Genomic DNA, 20795 nt, shown 5'->3' with positions numbered 1-20795 from the left:
GGTGGGGTGGGCTTTAAAGGAATAGTTCACCCAAAAATTTAAATTATGTCATCATTTACTAAACCGTAATGACTTACTTTCTTTTGTGGAACATAAAACAAGGTATTTTAAAGACTGTTGGTAACAAAGCTATTTTGGTTACCAATGACTTCCATTGCATGAATGAAAAAAACGGAGATGTTTCTCAAATTATCTGCTTTTATGTTCCATAGTTTATGTTAGGCCATTGTAGCCTAAACGTTTATGTGTAATAAAATGTATGTTGAATCAAACCAAATATTTCTTTCTAAAGCTACTATTTGTAATGTTTACTTAATACTTTCTCATTTAACACAAAAATAGCTTTAAATAATCTTTTGGGGGTATTTTCACAGCCAAATGTAATTTGTGATTAATTAGATTAATTAATCGACACATCATGTAATTAATTGGATTACAATTTTTAATCAACTGACAGCCCTAATTTTAATATTTATAATATATGTGAGGCCAAAGCTGAATTTTCAGCAGCCATTACGCCAGCCTTCAGTGTCACATGATCCTTCAGAAATTATTCTAATATGCTGATTTGGTGCTCAAGAAATATTTCTTATTATTATCAATGTTGAAAATAGTTGATACACTTAATATTTTGGTGGAAAGATGGTTTCTGGGTGGTTGCTTACTGGTTCAACTCAAAAGACCACTGATGTTTACCACTGGTATTAACATTTATCTCTCTTGATTGAATCGCAAATGGACAGCGCTAACTACAGGGCTAAATGGGCCCAAAGTATTTTGTGATCTGATCACATGTGATAACGTTACTCTTTAGTCATGCTGATGCGTCCCCAGCAACACCAACATGCCGCCTTCACACTAGTCAATCACCACTGCGCTAAAAAAAGCAGGTTGTAAATGACTTCAAAAATTGTGGAAATGTTGAATGTGAGTTAAATACTTACCAGCATCCAGCAGCTTTTTCACAATGTGGAAGTTGGAATGGGATACACTGTAATGGAGGGCAGTGTTGCCGTTGCCATCGGCCATGTTTACGATGTGTTGCAGCAGGGCAGGGGAGATGCCTCTGAAAGCATTCAGGAAGTCCTCCACCAACTCCGGCACGGCCGTCTTCTGACTGGACACTCGGAACCACTCGTGCTGCACTGTGTTCACATATGGCCTCTGGAATGACACAAAATGATAAATATGAGCAAGATCAGTATGGTATTATAGAAGATTTACTGTACATGGATTGTGCTATTTGTGTAGTAACAGCTCAGAAACCTCATAATCAAAGTAAAAAAAGTTAAACATATAAACAGAAGCAACACAAAGAGAAACATCCAGGATCTTGTTACATAATGATCCTAATTAGTCTAAATTACGTTCACTTATCAGATTCAGGTTTGTGAAATTCAGGACAAATACAGTTTTGACTTGACCCAAGACTTAACAGTAGCCCAGTCAGCACACAGCTGGGCACGTCACAGACCCTCTGTTCGGGGGTCAGCAGAAATAAGAGTTGATCCAACATTCTTTTACACCACGTTAACCACAAAGAAGCCAATATCCTTCCTGTTTCAGGTGCAGTGAAGCGGAGCTTGAAGAAACATCTAAAACTCTAATTTGCTTTGAGTCGCTTGTTTGACAAGATTGCTGACTAAGGAAAACCGTCAAAGGCATTAAGAAAATAGAGGATTTCACCAAATCATTTTACTAATCTGGAATCACAGATATTATTTTTGTGCACTGAGGGTTTAGACATGGCTAAAACTTACCAAATCTTTATTAGATAAAGCCTTGGGGTCGTTGAGGTGGGGTTTCAGCATGTTGCATGCAGAAATCATCTTCTCATTCAACTCATACCTAAGAAAAAAAAAGCATTATTAAATGCATGACACTTTTGAGTGCTAACCAGTATCGGACAAAGCCCTGCATATAAAAATGTGTCTGGATCAAAAGTGGAAACCAGACGTGGAAGTGGTCAGGGAATTCTGGACTGACCACATTTGACAAAAATGTAAATGCTAATGTATTTTCATTATCTGCATTCAAGTAGGTAATCTGTAATGTAGAGGTTGTGATAAAAAATATTTATTATCCAGTAAATATATAGTCAGTTTTCCGTAATGCTCTATTTTTACTCATTAGGAAAAAAATCTGCTTGGTATTTGTTTTAAGAACATCTGTGGCTAGAGCTCTTTTTGTCTTGTATGTTGCATTGTGGCTTCTTGGCTTTCACAATGTGAAAAAGACAACAGACTGTAGTCTTGTGATCTGGTTATGCAATTCAAGGAACAATATCCCATGAATTATTCTACTGGACTACACTAGGAGTCTCTTATTTCTCTCCCCAAATCCTTACATCTCTCTCCTAGTTTATTTTTAATTTAGTGCTTTAAACTTTTATTTTTCACCCTTTCACTTGTAATTTCTATTAGCACCTTTTATTGTTGGAAGGCTTGTAAAGTAGGGAAACGTAATAGACCAGATAATTTTTTTTTTAACTTTTGAAATTAATACATTTAGAACTTTTAAATTAGTAAATGGTTGAAAATGCAATGAATGGCATTTTCCATTTTGCGTGTCCAGTGTAATCGTTCAGCTGACTAACACTGGATACACACTGGAATGCAAAGTGTAGTTAAAGCAGCATTCTTTTAGCAAGCTAGCTAAAGAATATCCAGATACTATCCAGATATGAAATAATATTATTTCCAGGTGGAAAGAGGACTTTTTTGAGATTATGAAGGGTAGTACTTTAGTACTCTTTCTCATAATTCATGTCAGGTTTGGTATGCAGGATTCTTTAATGATATGATAATACAGATCTGATGTTTCATTTGTGTCTCCAAACGGTCTACTTTCCTTTTTAAAAAAAATATTTGCAGACATAACATCCAAAATACCTTAAATTCTCCTTCTGATGCAAGAGACTCTTGAATTGGTCTACAGTCAAAAATTGTGCAACACTGAAGAGTTACTGGCAATACTTGCCTCTGCCTTTTGTCCTGGCCTAAATCTTCAGTGTCTCTGTCTTCATCCACTGCTTCATTATTCCTGAATTCTTCTTTCCTCATCTCTCTGACATTCACCACCTTGTCTTTGTCCTCCTCTTCATCCTCCGACCCAGAGGAGCTGCTCTCTTCTGAGCTGGAGTCATCACTCGATGTTGTCTCATAGCTAGACATGGAAAACACAGATGTGCACATAATTAAATCACTGCATATTTACATGACGCTCTGGAATTCTTGATTCTGATTGTTCAAATGCAGCACTGATTTTGTGAAATGACTGCTAAATTGTATATTTCATAGTTCTTCATGGTCACAAACCATAGCTTATTTTTTGTGTAATCACTTTTTGGTCAATTTTTCCTTCCAACACAAGTTAAAATAGATAATTTGCATCATTTTGTGTTTCAAATCAGTTAGCTAGCTACTGCAGTAAAAATGAAAAAAATAAATAGATAGATAGATAGATACATAGATAGATAGATAGTCCAAATAAAAAAAGTAACACACACTGCAGGTTACTAATAATATATAAACTTGTATTGTAATATTGTTGCAGCTAAGCTAAACTACTAACTAGCTATTAACTAATATAATCAAATAATTTACACTCAATTATTAAGCTCAAATATTCAAACCAATATTTCATGCTATTTGGTAAATATGCTACAAGATAAATATGCTATTTGCATTGGGAAACCTCAGGTTTTAATGACTGGCTGGCTATATTCCTTAAAACCAACATCAGCTGGAAAATAATTTTTTGAAAACACTTCTTTCATAATGTTTTCTCCTCATATTGTGAAAGAAAACCTACCCTCCATTTACACCAACAAACTGCAGATTCTTTTTTGTGCCATTAGGCCCCTGATGACCGTCTTTCTTCATGATGGACTTCAGGGTGCTATGACTGCCTAGTAGAAAAGAGAAATGAAGGTGATCAATTATTTTTATATTGTTAAAGTGGAGCCAAAATGTTTACATTTTAAATCAAATATTATTCCAGGTATAAATAGTGGTATGGTATATTCAAGCCTACCTACATATTGTTAGTGCATAAATAAATAAATATAAACAGTTTTAATATAGATCTGAAAGCAATATTTTGTCTCCACCAAAAATGCTGACAAAAATCTACACACCCTATCAAAATGGAAAGAAATGCATAACGCTGAAATCATGATTTATTATGATATACAGTGTTATTACTGTTATGGGAAATGAACAAGCTGAATCTACGTTAGGCAGCAACAGCTAATCAAGACCATAAGCTAGAGCTGGCTACATTTCCAAATCTGACAGACATGTACAACGTCCAACCCTTGTTGTCCTTTTCAACAGAAGAAAGAATCAAGCAACGCTAGCTTGGAAAAAAAAAAAAAAAAAGTTGCATATCAAACATGAGTTTTGAAAAAATTATGTGAAGCAAAAGAAACACAACCCACAGCCTAAAGCTATGGCAAACATGTTAAGTACAGGCTTCGCACTGCCAAATACCGAAGAGGATCGCCGCCCCTCTCCACAGAGACTGAAAAAAGAACAGTTCTGAGAACTGCCAGAACATGCCCTACAGATGGACACACTCCCTCTAACAGTCTGTATCTCTAACATTGTATGCGGTGAAGGCACTCATTATGTTTCCCTTTTTTTGACAGGTGAGAGCAGATGTATGCTGGGAAGTGTGTCTTAAAGCTGTTAATCTGTTACATGCTCTCCTGAGACAGTCACACAAGGGTCTTTTCATCAAAAAAGCCATCCATCAAGGGGAGTTCAATGTGAATAAGTGGCTTATTTTATGATGGTTAATCACAGTCTTACAGCACATCAAATCAACACACTGAACTGTCAACTACAACTACAAATTCAGATCACATACAATCAGAATGGTGTGCTTGCTGATTCTTTCTCAGTTTATGGTATGCATCTGAATTCTAGTCTGTAGATATTCTTCATATCAGATGGTCTTTCATTGCAATGAGCCAAAGGTAGTAATGTAAGAATGTCTGATATGGAGAATACCTGAGCACATCATCTGCTTTATCTAAAGCTAAATCAGTTGACAGCACACGTGGAAACACAGCAGCAAGAACTTCATATTAACACACTGACTGTCAACCACAACTGACTGGAACTGCAAAAATGTACAAATATCTCTTGCTTGTTTAGTGACAGAATTGGGCATACCATGCAATGCTGTGGACATTTGCTGGTCCATGCGGCTTTTCTGTGTTGCTGTACCATGTGCATCGTCAATACACACATTTTCTATCCTTGTGACCTCTGTCCTCGAACTACTCGAGTGGGAACTGACCATTTGTGTTTCTGGATAAACAGGATGAAATAAGACAGAAAAGACATTCATGAGGTACAACAATGCATTTTAAAAAACATACATTTGATAATAGCTCAGGACAATCAACTCTTAAAATGAAAGTAAAATGATATATTTTTTGTTTTAATGGCATTTTGCTGATAAAAAGGAGGAACACATGAAAAGGTAAAGAAAAGGTCCTTTTTATGAAACCCCTCCATATTACATGTGTGATTTCACAGAGCTCCTTTCATCTAACTGCATTTTATGGTTTTGAGGGTGATAAGGAACAAAAATCAGGAAACCGTTTTGCTGTTTGTATCTTGAAAATCTGAAATTCATCCTTGCAGAGCTTAAAAGAACTCATTTTTAACATGAATGCATGAATGGCCAAAAAAAAAAAAAGTAAACAACTTGGCAATAAACCTAAAAGCCTTCAAAATTACACCGCAGCGGACAAAAATAACACCAAATTTTGGTATATGTCAGTAGCTGCTTATATTTAGACTTGTAGGACGCCAACGATAAAAGCCTTGCAAATTAACCAATAAGGTGTGGTTTTTCTAGGTGCAGCTGCAAACAAGCTATGATACTGTACATAATAATTCACTCTCAAATTATACCTCCAAGACATTATAATATAGCTGCTGCCAAAACAAAGTTGCTTGAAAAAAGGACAACTTTGGAGAACACACAATCAGAATAGTGTGCGGATTCTCTCAAAGTTTAAGATAATATGTGCAATGATTATGATATGAATCTGAATTCTAGCCTCTAGATATTCTTCACATCAGATGGTCTTTCATTGTCATGAACCAAAAGTAGTAACGTAATAAAAATATTTCTGCAAAAGAATGTCCAATATGGAGAATACCTGTGCACATCTCCTGCTTTATCTAGAGTCAAATCAGTTCACAGCAGACATGGAAACACTAAAATCTTGGCAGCAATTTTGACTGACCATTGGCCATAATCCTCTGATGTGCATGTTTAAAAAATTCTGTCTCTCGATTCCCTGCAGAGTAGAAGCAACTGTTATTTATAACTTCAGAGCATTCCATAAAAACTCAGGCTAAAAGCCTGTTGATGATAGAGGAATATGAGACCACTGAACTAAGAACTTTTAGATTATTGTGACTTTTAAGCCTTCCTGGAAATAAAAACATGAAGAACTTGTGCACATACTTAAAGACACTTTGGATATGGTCCTCGAGTCTGGTCTTATAGAGAGGAAGTCTTACACAAAGCTTCTCTCCATTACATAACACTGAGGATTTATGAATCAGCATCAGCAAAGACAACAACAACTAGCCATTTAGCACAAGCTGCTGCCTTCCAAAAGAGATGATATCATTGTTGGATTATATCCAAAGCCCTTATGTATTTTTCAGGGTCAGAGAAAACTTTGCCCTGTCAGATCGTGTCAGGCATCATTACAGACACAAATGCACCGTGTACCCTTTTGTCTCATCCCTCTTCCTCACCATACTCAGCAGGAAAAGGGGGCCTGAGTGTAAATATAGCAACCTGGAGTACATCAGTGCTTTATACTAAACATGCAGCAATATTTTTTCTTCTTCTGCATGTATGTTCTTTGGTTCATACAGCATATAGGATCAAATAAACTGCAACTTACCTTTCATGGTGTGGTCTGAGTTTTCCTTCTGTCTCAGAAGGTCCATGTTGGAGAGTTCCTCAACACTTCCATACTTCATTACTGAATTGATGGATGATAGAGTCGTAACCAGCTCACTATTGATGGAGCTAAACTGGGATTGCTGAGGTGGGCCGAATGTATCTTCCAGCTCACTGTAGTTCTGAGCAAGCAACATCTGCTGTTCCTGCAAGAGCTTCTGCACTCTCTCTATGTAGTGATCGAGACCAACACCCGCCCCAGCCTGCGAGTGGATGGGTCCTGCTGATGACATTGATCCCACAGGAACACTCTCAAGTTGGATCGAGGTAGGAGACTGAGAAGGGCCACATGCAATGTTCCTTGTCTTGTGACCGACTAAAAAGTTTTCATTTATGTTCGTGAGGCCAACCCCAGTCTCCTTGGTTTTGTAAGATGGAGACTTGTCATGCATACCTTCTTCAGATGCTGTTGTACCTACTGAAACGGAGCGCATTTTTAATATGGCCGGCACATCTTTTACAAGACCATCACCAATGGCAATTGTACGAGTCTCCACTGGTACGGTGCTAACTTGTTTGTCTTTTGAGTATGGTTGTGTAGTGGTGCAGGAATCCGTAAGAACTATCTTGTCTGTATTGGTTAACTTGCCTATTGTCTCAATTTCTGTGTTTGTGTACTGTGAGGCACACATGGGTAAGACCATGATTCCAAAGTCAGTTCTGTGAACTTCATCTGTTGCTGTGCTCTGGGTTGCCATCTCCTTGATAGGCCTGACCATTACATCGACTGAACAATCTCCACATCCAATAGACCTGAACTCCTTGTCTTGTTCAGCCTCAGTTTTGCATAGTACTAAACCTTCGGTCATTAATTCAGTGTTGATCCCCATTTCACATACACTTAATTCCACTCCCACACCTCGGTTGCACATCACAACCTGCTTGCCAACACATTGTTCCTTAACTTCAGCACGTTCTCGTACAACCCACTGCTCCATTGGCAACTCTGGACCCACTGAAACATGCCTTGCCTCTGGTTTGCAAATAATGCCTACTGAATTCATTTGTAGGACATGATTTGTGCTTGCATTGCTAAACTCAACATGGTTGCCCACACCTTGGCTCTGTGTGGACACTCTGGCCTCCACTGAAGTGCTATACATTTCTGGCCTTGCCATCATTCCCTTGTCTGCCTTTTTTCTTGATCCAGCCTCTTGAAGCTGAAGCTTTAGCTTTCCCATTTCCATTTGGTGGGTTGTCTCCTTAAGTTGAACCTCCAGTCTGTAGATCTTCTCTTTCAGGGCTTCGATGGTCTGGTGCTGCATCTCGATTTCAGCTTCTACTTCGCTGCTCATACCTAGCATGGCTTCAGTCACACCAACTCCTGTGCTCCTCAACTCCTGCTCTGTTCCCACAGCCACATCTCTGTTTTGCCCAGGTGACCTCCGATATACAACCACATTGTTCATGTTCTCATCAGCTCCGACACCAATGGACTTGCTCTCACGCCTCCACCGCTGGACGTTTTGGTTTGTTTTTTCCTCTGTTTGGTGTAAGCTGTGCTTCCTTTCCTCACCATTATCCTGCAGGTTTCTCTCCAAAGCCTCCACTTCAGCCGTCAGTTGCCTGAACTCTTGTAGCCTTTGAGTGTTCTGCTCAGTGTTCTCCATCTCCTCAATGTGGAGTTCAGAGCCTGTCCTGAGCTGGGTCAGGGGCTCATACTGATCAGCACTGCCAACACTATAGGAGCGCTTCCTGAAACCTCCATCTGGACTCTGCCCCGTTACCTTGGAGTTCTTCATCTGGGACACTAGTTGCCTTTTCTCTTCTTGCAAGACTGAGATCTTGACCTGAAGGATTGGGATGGTCTTTACCTGCTTCTCCAGTTCTTTTAGTCTCTTTAGAGCCACTACCATTTGTTCTCGAATGTGCTGGAGGTGCAGTGGGCTAACATTGGTCACTGGTGTGGTCATGCCTGAGCTGAGGGGACTGTGGCGGATTGAACTGCCCATAGAGGATGTGAAGTAGGGGTTGTACTCGCCATTGCCTAGATGTCCATTATGTTGAAAAGAATGTGAGCTGGGTGAAATCTGGCTTGGCCCATAGGAGCCACTGTAAGAGGACAGGGAACTGGAAGAGCCCATTCCTCCAAAACTGGCTAGTCGCCGACGGGGCGGCTCATTGACTGGTGGCTGCATCAGGAGCCGCTCCTGTTCCAGTCGCCTTCGGGTCTCCATCAGTGTTTTCTCCACCTGGGGGTTATGGCGAAGAAGGCGGGGAGAAGGTGGAGGCAGCAGCTGCTTGGTCTCGGGGCCGTTCACAAAGGCTTGGGGAGCTTCATGGACTTGGGCAGTATGGCCAGGGGGGGGTACCTGGTTCTGAGGTGTAAAGTAGACTGGCGACTGTTTGCTCTCATCGCTGTTAGAAGAGGATAAGGAGTCTGTTGAAGTCCACTCAGTGTGGCCACTACAACTACTCTGAGGAGGAGGCGCAGACCTGACCACTTTTGGTTTCCTTTGGATGTTTAGCTTCTTGATGGTGTTGCCCCTCTCGATGTCATCCACATACTTAAGGAAGTCCAGGTCTAGCTGATAACCATACGGGGTTTCCAAAGAGTAAGGGTCCTTCTCATCATCATCTTTTTCTTAAAAAAAAATTAATAAATAGAAAAGAAAAAAATTAATTAGTTGAATAAATTATCACTGTACAGTTATTCAATTATTTCCTTAAAATATGCAAAATAACGTCAGAAAAGAAAATGTGTAATTGGTCCTTAAAATTTATTACACTCTTTTTTTAATATGATGATTTCCTTGCAGTATCATACAAATATTATACACCAATACACGGTATTGAACCAAAAGCAATACAACAACAACAAATTCATTCATCAAGGCAATCCCCAAAAGGACTAAAACAACCAGCTAGTAAAAACATAAAAATAAATTTTAATTTTGACCAAATGTTTCTTCAGTCTGACTGCCTGGTACATAAAAGGAATAGTTCACCCAAAAATGAAAATTCTGTCATTAATTACTCACCCTCATGTCGTTCTAAACCCGTAAGACCTTCGTTCATCTTCGAAACACAAATTAAGATATTTTTGAGGAATTCAGAGAGCTCTCTGACCCTCCCATAGACAGCAATGTAATTACCACGATCAAGGTCCAAAATCATAGCAAGGAGATCGGTAAAATAATCCATGTGACATCAGGGGTTCAACCGGTTGAACCCCTGATGTCACATGGATTATTTTACAGATCTCCTTGCTACATTTCTGGACCTTGATCGTGGTAATTACTTTGCTGTCTATGGGAGGGTCAGAGAGCTCTCAGAATTCATTAAAAATATCTTAATTTGTGTTCCGAAGATGAACGGAGGTCTTACAGGTTTAGAACGACATGAGGGTGAGTAATTAATGACAGAATTTTCATTTTTGGGTGAAATAACCCTTTAAGACATATACAGTATGTAACTCTCTTGCCAAAAGGTGTCACTCCTATGGTTGCAAGCCTAGAGGTGTGATAACGGTTATACCCAGTAATCATAACAGTGTGAGTGTCATTCCAACACCACTTCACACTTACACAATACATTGCTAAGATTTTTCCACTAAAAGTTAAACTATTTACTAACAAACCATTAACTAACAAAAATTAAATTTTCCATCTATCGATTTCCAACACCGGATTGTAAAGATGTTTTCTAGTCAATTTCATGGCAAAACAAACTCCATGTGTTTGCTGAGCATTTGCACGGGGAGGGTAACTGGGGGTGGGGTTAAGGGAAAACAAGGAGAGCAAATATTTCTTTCTACCCAAAGATCTATTCGGTCCAATGCAACTGGCAATATCTTAAACATTTCACTCACTCACTACCTAGCAGACAAGAAATGCATTGACAGAGAGGCAAAAACGTTAATGGTTTCTTTTCAGCTAGAAGCCAAGGAATATCCATCAACAGAGCTTATATCACAGTCCAAATTCCACACTAGACAGAGAATTCCTCCCGTCAGTTAGACAGATTAACTCTCTGGAAGCCAACACACTTTTTTAGATGATTTAGAGAGCAGACACAATGCATTAAGAACAAATAACAAACCATTAAACGCATTTCTTGGTACATTTTAATTAAGTATGTAAAATGCAAGAAAGTTTACTTGGCCATGTAACATTGCCTCCTGTGTCCCTTATATAGACTTAACTGAAAGGGGTTTTGAGAAGGTTAAGGCAACCTAATCCCTCATTGTTCAAGCGTCACTTACCCAAAGTCAAACAGCAGTCCTCATGCAGCGGCGCCTGTTCCCTTACAAGCCGTAATAGAGTTTTATAACTAGAACAAGCTGCAGGCTGCCTCCCCTCACTCACTGAGCACTTTCTCAACCTTCACTCCATAAGGGGAAAAAATTCCACTATTGGTGTAAACTTAGCCTAGCTCAGTGCAGCCTGTGATAGGCTAAATGCCTCCACCAATCATGCAGCACTTACACTGTTTCTTCTGTCTTTCCTCTCTCAAAGTTCTCTGTAAACACTCCGTAACCCCTTTAAACAGTGGTCCCTTTTTAAGCACGCTTTCCAGGCATGTCTTTGTCATATTAAGGAGCCTAAACTCACCAGACACATAATACAAGGTTCATTTAAGCATTTGCTGCTTTTCTTAATGTTCAGGATTACAGATAAAAACACTAATATATTGTGACATGAACATGGCTTTTTAAATTATAATAAAAATAAAACACATTTTCTAAATGCTCCAACTAAACTAAAAAGCTTCATTCTATATTTAACCATGTAACAATCATTCAAGACCACTGACAAAACCCCTTTTACTGTATTTGTACTGCAACAATTGCTAGCTTGTTCAACACACCAGCTAGCTTTGCTGACTATAGCAAGAGCACAACAGCAATGTCATGGAGAGCGAGACAGGCTTGTCTGGTACGAGGAACAGACACTTGGGCAGCTGAGTGCTGACCTCACTGGTGAGGGGGGGTGGGGTGTAAACCTGCAACACTAAAGGGGCAAGCGAGAAACGAGGGAAACAAATGAAAGCAGTGTGACAAGCAGCTCCAAGAATAATCCACCCACACTCTCTTTTAGCAGTCTAGAATTACACTACCCACCATCAGACACAAAAACAGCCTTGAGGATGTTTCGATCAAAATAGTTTATGCTACGGGCAACGTACTGAAACAAACTTACTTTATGTTGGAAAGCACTTTGAATGGAATGAGTTAGGTTGGTTTAAAGTTCAGCAACCAGCTGGCAGCAAGTTAAAGATTCAAAAATGTGACAGTACTTACATTGTCGATCCCTAAGACAAATATTCACACTCCACCTGTGTAAATTTAAAATGGATGGTATAGTCCATTCCTATTTTGAGTGTAGGTTTCCTACTCCTAGGTTGCTTTAGACTGCAAGTTATAATCCTTGACAAAACGAAAAAAAAATATGAAAATTGCAGGTGACGCAATTTTTTTAAGAAAAAATGTGATTGGCTAAAACAAAATGTAAGGATATGGCTGTGGCCAGTAAGAGAGCAGAAAAAGGAAGTGTCCTGACAGGTGGACAAACAAACATGACACACAATCATTTGGCATGTCTGTTGTCACGAAGTTATTTGTGGACAAAATGAACAGAAAGGGACACCATGTAAATGGTGTTTGTAAAAGGTATGGAATAGTGCCATACAGGAAGCTTTTTTGTTCAAACAATGACAAATTATTATGTCAATATAGAAAGTTTAGTGTTAAGTACATTCAGCCCACATTAGGAATGATTTAAATGACTGTCCAATCTGTCTAGACCATTTAAAAAGGTCAAAAAATGTGTCTGATTTGGTAGAGGGGAAATGGCTTGAAAAATCCTATGGGAATATTTCTAAAACATGGAACAAGGGGTGTTTTCTTTCTTCTTTCCTTTTTTTAAAAACATGTTTTCACTTGCATTTGCCAACAGACAGGATGGTGTGATTTCTCTCAGCTAAAGTCTCACACGTAGGGATGGAACGATTACCGGTTTAACGATAAATCACGATAAAATGCCCTGGCGGTTAGTATTATCGTTTAAAATGTAATTATCATCAAAACCGTATTTGATTATCACGATTTTGAAAACTCGCGATAAATCCTGTCCAGCCAGCATCGAAATGTTTTCAGTGTGTGTATCAGTTCTTTTTGAACATTTTCATCTAATTTTAACAAAACCGTGATAGTATTGATAACCGTGATAACTTTGGTCACTATAATCGTGATATGAAATTTTCATACCGTTACATCCCTACTCACACGGCATCCATGTTTGACCAAATGTAACATTACTGTCATGTAAACAGCTGAAAATAGATGTCCAGACAGCCCTGCTCTTTTTCCTGCTTGATCTGTGCACTGTTTTTTCTAAAAGAGGTGGACAAAGGCATTAGTACAAGTGTGTATCACAATCTTTGAGTTTAAAAGGTCATGGCTTATCTACAGTGTCTAACAAAAACTGTCTGACAATGTCTGAAGACATGTCAGCAAGTAGCTGCTAAATATTTGAACGATCAGCATTACATTGGCACCAGACAACATGATGCCTTGCAAAAGTAGAAACATTTTAACTAGACTGTTATCTAAAATCTGTTTTTTTGGCCTCTTTTAGGTTCTGCGGTCTATTCCAATACAAAACTCATGAGAGTATTCATTACCAATTACAAACCCCCGAGGACAATGTTTTCAGTTCTCATGTAACACAATGAAATCTCAGCGGATCTCTCACAGAGTCCAGGATCACCTTGGGCACGGATCTGCTGAATGTTAGCAATGAAAATAAACATCTATTTGAATGTCTGGCCTTTGATGCCCAAATCCATGATGTGGGAGGAAAAGCAAACTTCATAAATCAGCTTGTTTTGCGAACCACAAAACCTATATGGAAATTTAAGAGATTAGCTTGTCAGAAATGACCGTCATACACCCAAGTTATCTTTCACAGCAGGAAAATACAGGTGGTTCACATAAGCATGAAAAGTTTGTTATCCATTGTGAGTGAGTTATCCAATAATTTGCTTTTTTTTTTTACAGTGAAGATTCACACTCAAAGAATATGCTAGCCATTTCCCAGACAGAATCAATTTAACGACAGCTAAACCCTAAACCATTGCCTACAATATGTTTGCAGGAACATTTGCATTTATTTTTACTTTCACCTGAAAAGAAGAAAAAGTTACCTAAAACTTATAAATGAGCACTTGATACCACTATCAATTAAATAAAGACCAGATAAAGATTTGGCTGCAGCTGTAAATAGCTGAATATATACAGAGAAAACATGACCAATTACAATTCAGTATGCAAATACTATGATAAAAGCAGCCTTGTAAGCCCCAGCTGGAGCTTGTGAACATGGATATTTTGGTCATCTTTGAAACATGCACCTGGAACATGTCGATGTCTTTCAAAAGGCATTTCAGACATGCACACTGCAAAAACTAAAACCCACATCAATGGCCTCCTGATTTGTACAATAGTTTTTTTTCCAAACAGTCTAAAACGTTAACAATGCAAGTTACAACATTTCCTACTGTACTGGTGCTATAGAATAAGACAAGAGGCGTGATATTGCCCGGTGGATAACATGTTTCCACAAAAAAATAAAAAAATCTGTTGTGCAAGACCCTTAAATGGAAACTCTTTCAAATAACAAACTAACTAGCTTGAAACATGAAAAAAATGCAAATGCAACTTCTTTAACATTCTCTTCTATAAACAAAACAGCAAAACACAGTTGACATGCATTTAGTAATTCTGTATCTACAACACTTCATCTGTTTTACTTAGTGGCTATTCATTCAGTCTACCTTTAAATGCCTAGAGCACTGAATATAATACATTTTTGTGACTTACTGGGCAGGAGTTTCACAAGTAGTACTGTAGCAGGCTAGCACTACTGGTCTGAGCATATCAGTCTTCTCTCAAACACACACACACACACACACACAGAAGAGAAAACAGAGGCCCTTTTTCTCACTCTGGCCTGGTATTTCCTGACCCGGCCCATGGAAACCACGTCAGTCTCCCAGTTTAATTATCCCAGAAATCCACGTCATTTTCAAGACCACACTAACAAACACACAGAGCCATTAAACAAGCACAACAACAATGCTGGAACAGATACAGAAGCTTCTCTAAGAATAGTCCTGCCATGAAAGAACAGAGCAAAACCCAGACAAAACAGTGAACAGATTCAGTATTAAGCATTCATATTAACTAAACCTGGAGTACATCCCAGACTAAAGCTAATTCAGCCAATATTAACAGTAACTGAACCAAGAATATCAGAAGGAATGGCGGTAAATTACATGCAGAGTATGTTGTTGTTGTAGACAATAAACTTCAAATTAATTACAATTAGTAAGGCTGAATCATAATCCTGTTTCATTCATCACTCTTTTCGTAACAGACTGCATACTTTTTCAGACATGCTCTGATAAGAACTTAAATAGTCCATGAAATAGCTTGAGGAGTGCAGTTCTCTTTTCTGTGTTAGTGTAACATTTGTAAATCCAGTATCTTTTAGTATACATTTACATTTAGTCCTTCAGCAGATGCTTTTATCCAAAGTGACTTACAAATGAGGACAATGGAAGCAATCAAAGTATACATCACAGCTAGTGTGATTTGCTATATGCACTGCAGCATGCATTTGGTCTATTTTCTCAGGATAAAAACTGCACATTTTAAATGTAAATATCTAATACTTTTTTCAACCTAGACCACAGATAGCCACAAAGCTAACAGATGTGGACTACAAGCCACAAAACCTTCATCATAAATTCATGGGGCCTTTACAAAACTAAATTTGTACTGTACCTAATATTGAATTCATCAACTCAAATTTGCTCTAACACAAAATATATTAGCAGTCACACATCTGCTTGGAAAGTTTGTACACTGTAGATAAGAATGAAAACTTGACTTTGCTGACAGTCAATACACAAAGAAGATGTTTAAATGTTAATGAGGTACCAGATCACTTGTATAGAGATGACCATTGTAACTCAACAGTAATCAAGTACCCGTAACACTAGCGTCCAACAATTTAGCACGTCCATTAGCCCTTCAATGTTAACATGCTAATCAAGTAGAACTCTAGACTTCATAATGGCACAGCTTGACAGCCTTGTTTAACACCAAGTGCTCTGGCCTTAGTTTGCTGTGGAGCCGCCATATGGAAAGGGTCCAAGACAACACAAAATCTCCTTTAGGCTGTTACTGACCTGAATTTCATTGTGTAAACATCAAAGGTGAAGGTTCAGTGACACAGACAACCAAAGCACCCAAAGAAGATACAATATCTTAAAGAAAGAATCCATCTATTGACCCTGTTAGTTTCATTAAGATGATTTCCCTAATCTACAACAAAAGCATGCCTGCTTTACATTTAAAGTATCATCAAAATGACCTTCTGTCAACACAAGCTGGCCAAAAAAGGAGCAAAACCCATAATTCAATTAACCCTCTAGGGTCTGAGGGTGTTTTGGGGCCCTGGAGAAGTTTTGACATGCCCTGACATTTGTGTTATTTTCAGTATCTTTTAAACATTGAATTGCTCAATATAAGTGACTGACATAACAGTTCTTCTTATTACTCATGTTGTTGCTCTTTCACTTTATTGTCAGGAGGAATGCGCAGTGGAATGTGTTGATGTTGTGGTTGAGTGTTCAGAGCACGGCAAGTCAGACAAGCAATATTTCACAGCACGCTGCGAAAGTCACGCTTCTATACTTTGTTAGACATGCAGGACTGTGCAGGTCCTAAACAGAAGCATGGACTTGTACCCTAAAACAGCGCTCAACAATTGGAAAAGTCTTTAAACATACAGTACATTCTATATGAAATTAACGTGAAAACAGAATACATAGACAAAAACAATGACAGAAAATATAACATACTACCAATGTTGGGGGTAACTAGTTACATGTTACAGAATTACATAATTTAATTACAAAAATGTAACTGTAATCCGTTACAGTACGGAGAAAAAATGTGTAATTAAATTACAGGTACTTATGAAAATGTTGACAAATACAATGGGGGTACATCTGAATATTTTCACACACATACACAGATTTAATTGATTCCTTTCCCAAATTGCATCGACTGCTCTAAAATATGAGTTAGAAATTTAGAAAAGTGATCAAAAAGTAATCAAATGTAATTAGTTACATTAATAAAGTAATTTAAATAGTTACACTACTTATTACATTTCAAATAGGGTAACTTGTAATCTGTAACCTATTACATTTCCAAAGTAACTTCCCCAACACTGCATACTACAGATTTCAAAACACACAACCGTCTGTTGTTCATACTGTACATCCATGTTCTGTTCTGTTGTACAGTACATCCAATATATCTGTTCAAATGCTCACCTGGGTCTTCACTTGACAAAGTTAAAGCTGAAGTGTGTACATTTTTTGATGTTAAAAAACTCTCTCTATTTCCATCTTAGTTTTTTTGAGCATCGCAAGCAGCCCAACGAAGAACAAAGCCCAACATTGGCTCAATCAATGCCGTGAGTTTGGGGTGGAACCTTTTAGAAGACAGGGAAGTGTTTGGGAAACCTGTTTGACAGCAATTATTATTTTTGCAATTCCATTTGGTGATTTTAGTGGTGCCAAAATTACACACTTCAGTTTTAACTGAGAATAATTGTAGGCAGAAACACTGATGATTCATTAGAGAACCGATTAGACAATTGCACTAATTAAAAGGGAGGGGTGTTACCTGAGGCATTGCCGTTAACGTGCACGGTTTGGGCCATTGCTGCAGACACTCACTCGAAATCCCACAGAGAGCTTGAATGCACTCATGCAAATGTCATGCATCAAATCAGCTTGCCATGCAACCTGCAAACTGGACAAAACAACAAAACACAAAATGTCAGACAATGCCACAGGCATGATTCACAAAAACAAACACACACTATGAAAAAAACAAAATCATGGGCTCTGATCTGATATAGGTGAGGCCTAAGCTTAGTGACGCACCTTAGTGTTGCAATTTTGTACTTGTGTGCATGACCTTGTGGGAAGTTTAACCAAAACATGAACTTTTTATTAAGGTCATTTAATATTTAACAACAAATAGAACCTTAACTTTCAAATGGTGGGGATATAGAAATAACCTTTTGACAAATCTGAGATGTTATAGTTCACCCAAAGACTAGAACAGTGTCATCATTTTTTACTCAATAAATTTCAGGATGTTTCTCACACAAAGCTATAGTATCTTCCAAACACTTGGTATATGTGCACTGAAACTTATATGATGCTTCTGATTATGCTTTTCATAATTTTGAGTGCAAGTCCTCATTCACTTTAATTAATTGGTAAAAAAAAGTGGACAGGATGTTCTTCAAAAATTCACCTTTTGAAGATAAAAAAAAGTCAGTCATACAGGTGTGGAACAACATGAGGGTAAGTAATGAATGACAGAATTTTATTCTTTTGGATAAACTATTAATTTTATATCTTTTTCCATTTGAGGTGCCATGTATTGAAAGGCCCAGACAAAGTCAGCCTTGCATAGCTGAACAAAGTTGCACACTCCTGCACCTTATAAGAGCTCTAAAATCAAACTGCACTCATTCTAAATTAGCACAGGAACTGGAAAAAACGAACAAACCTCAAAAGCAACAAGGCCAAATACTAATGTGGGGCAACCAGCACACCATCTTTAACCATCTCAAACTTTATATCGATTCTGGTGCCAAACTTTTTTTGTGTGAAGGAAAAGCTGTGCATTTTTACATTAAATGTTTGCATCAGTAATATCAAGAACCAAGAATCAATATAGTTGAATTCAGCATCCAGCATGATCTCAACCCAGCAACCATGTAGATACTAAAGACAGCAGATTGAGACTGTGTAAGCAAAGCAGCAGACATGAATGTGTGCAGCAGATACAGTGGTGGGTCTCATAAAACCCTAGTGGAAGAACGGCAGGAAGAAGGACCAGTGGGAGGTCTGCCATATTCTCTAAAGAACACAGACTTGGGAAACTAGTAAAAACAATGATTGGACCTGTCTCGAGTATTATGAAGCACAGGACATGCTATGGAATTTCCTCCAACTTGCACAAAAAACACACTCACATATTACAACAACAATAACAGCAACATGTCTTTTTTTTTTTTGGCAGACACATACAGCTATTACAGCATGGCCAAAGTTCACATCCAAACTGACTCAGAATCAACACTCAGAAATGTTGTGCAATGTCATTTTCAACAGACACCAAGGCAAAATGTAGCTGATGTTTGTGAAGTTTCGATATTCGTTTGAATAGAAGACAGAGGAGAAACTTTTCCTTTCCACCATTAACAAGCACAGCAAAAGAGCTCATCAATAAATCACTTCAGTCTGCAAACAATGAGACATGTTCAACACTTTGTACATAGTTGTTTAGTTTTAACAATAATCACTCAGTCTCTAGAAACAAAAATGTACCAAGCTAATTTGATGAAAATATGCACATGTGGGTGAAAGTCAATTCTGAGCGTGTCAAAACATGCTAAAAAGCTGCAATTTAAAATGAATGTGTGGCTTGAATTGAAGGTATTTTAAACCCAGAATGCTTGACCACTTAAAAACATCACACAGATTAGCTTGCATCACAAACAGTACAGACAAAAACTGACATGGGTCAGTTCAGTTTCAGACAAAAATGTATATCTATCGCACACGTACATTAGATGCACATGTGACATTAGACTAAAAAGTGCACCTACCTTGCTCAGTCATTCTTAAACTTCTTCAACATGTAGTCACAGAGAATGGTGTTACTACGGCCTTGCAGTAACCTATAAGCCAAGACATCTATGCACCTTCGAGTGTATATTACAGCTAAGATTAGCTAACTTGCTCAGATTTCAGAGATCCTATAAGAGGGAAGGATGCATCCGTCCGTTGGTCACCAGACCATTAATAGGAGACCCTCTGCGAAAAAGGTAGATGTCGTCTAATCAAACACTCTTATAATATTAAGTCCTCTATTGGCACAAAGGCATCAACAAGGTTGCTTGTTAATAGCAAACAGGGTCAGCCCAGCACAGATTGACAAGTAACTGCAGGTAATTCATTCTGATAGCATGAAGAATTGGAAAGGCGTGTTTTATCATTTTTACTCATTCAGTGTCACTCCCTATTCTCAACATCCTGTTAGCAAAGTCTGTACTTGAATACTACAATATAAGTGACTTTTCATAAAGAAAAATTAAAGAGATACTTCGTCGAATACCTTAGAATTACATAAATGCCATTTATAACAATCTACTGCTTACAGCAAGGACAGATGTCCACATATTTGTTCCAGGTAGGCTATGTCAGTGGGATCTAGGTGAAAAATAAAGAAAACACTGACTCGTAAACTCCTGAAAAACAAATCACTGATAAATTAAGACATCTGTAATCAAAGAGGACACATAATGCCTTGCTAACAGGTATATATACAGAGCATGAAAATTAATGCTGATGCGAAAAGAAAGCAGTTTTATACCTTTTGTAAATCTGCACTGCTACACTTTTAAAATATTCAGTTCTGGCTACTAGGAAAGAGGCTAGAAAGTCTTGTTGCAATCTATATTTTATATTAGACAGTTTCATAAATAGAGGGAACGTGACAGAAAATCTTGCATGAGAAACGTGGCATGCTAGTGGGAGGTATTGCACACATCCAGAGGTGAGGGCAGGGTAGCATGACGAGGCAGTCACCTGACACAACACCATAGCTAGAGGCAGCATTTAAACATGGAGTGCAGGTCTATACAATGCTCTGCATTCAAACACACACACACACACACACACACACACAC

The 20795-nt window shown here is 38.2% G+C and overlaps 1 protein-coding gene across 2 annotated transcripts in view; it reads right to left on the bottom strand.

The window, feature by feature from the left end:
- The window catches only part of LOC107755731 (KN motif and ankyrin repeat domain-containing protein 1-like), a 53314-nt gene that overhangs the window by 4107 nt on the left and 28412 nt on the right, over window positions 1-20795 (bottom strand). Inside the window, exons 1-8 of one of the 2 annotated variants that reach the window (XM_016572616.1) lie at window positions 19713-20022; window positions 17708-17836; window positions 6944-9586; window positions 5181-5318; window positions 3814-3910; window positions 2980-3165; window positions 1761-1848; window positions 945-1164 (exon numbers count right to left, since the gene is read on the bottom strand). In XM_016572616.1, coding sequence (XP_016428102.1) covers window positions 945-1164; window positions 1761-1848; window positions 2980-3165; window positions 3814-3910; window positions 5181-5318; window positions 6944-9586; window positions 17708-17744 — 3409 coding nt within the window. In that variant the 5' untranslated portion in view covers window positions 17745-17836; window positions 19713-20022. Of the gene's footprint in view, window positions 1-944; window positions 1165-1760; window positions 1849-2979; window positions 3166-3813; window positions 3911-5180; window positions 5319-6943; window positions 9587-17707; window positions 17837-19712; window positions 20023-20795 lie in introns of those variants that run through there. The other variant, XM_016572615.1, reaches the window with a different exon arrangement.

Source organism: Sinocyclocheilus rhinocerous, unplaced genomic scaffold, assembly GCF_001515625.1.
Source record: "Sinocyclocheilus rhinocerous isolate Xijiao unplaced genomic scaffold, SAMN03320098_v1.1 scaffold171, whole genome shotgun sequence".
NCBI lineage: Eukaryota > Metazoa > Chordata > Actinopteri > Cypriniformes > Cyprinidae > Sinocyclocheilus > Sinocyclocheilus rhinocerous.
Note: the sequence above shows the minus strand (reverse complement) of the source record. Positions and strands in the feature narration are given on the sequence as shown.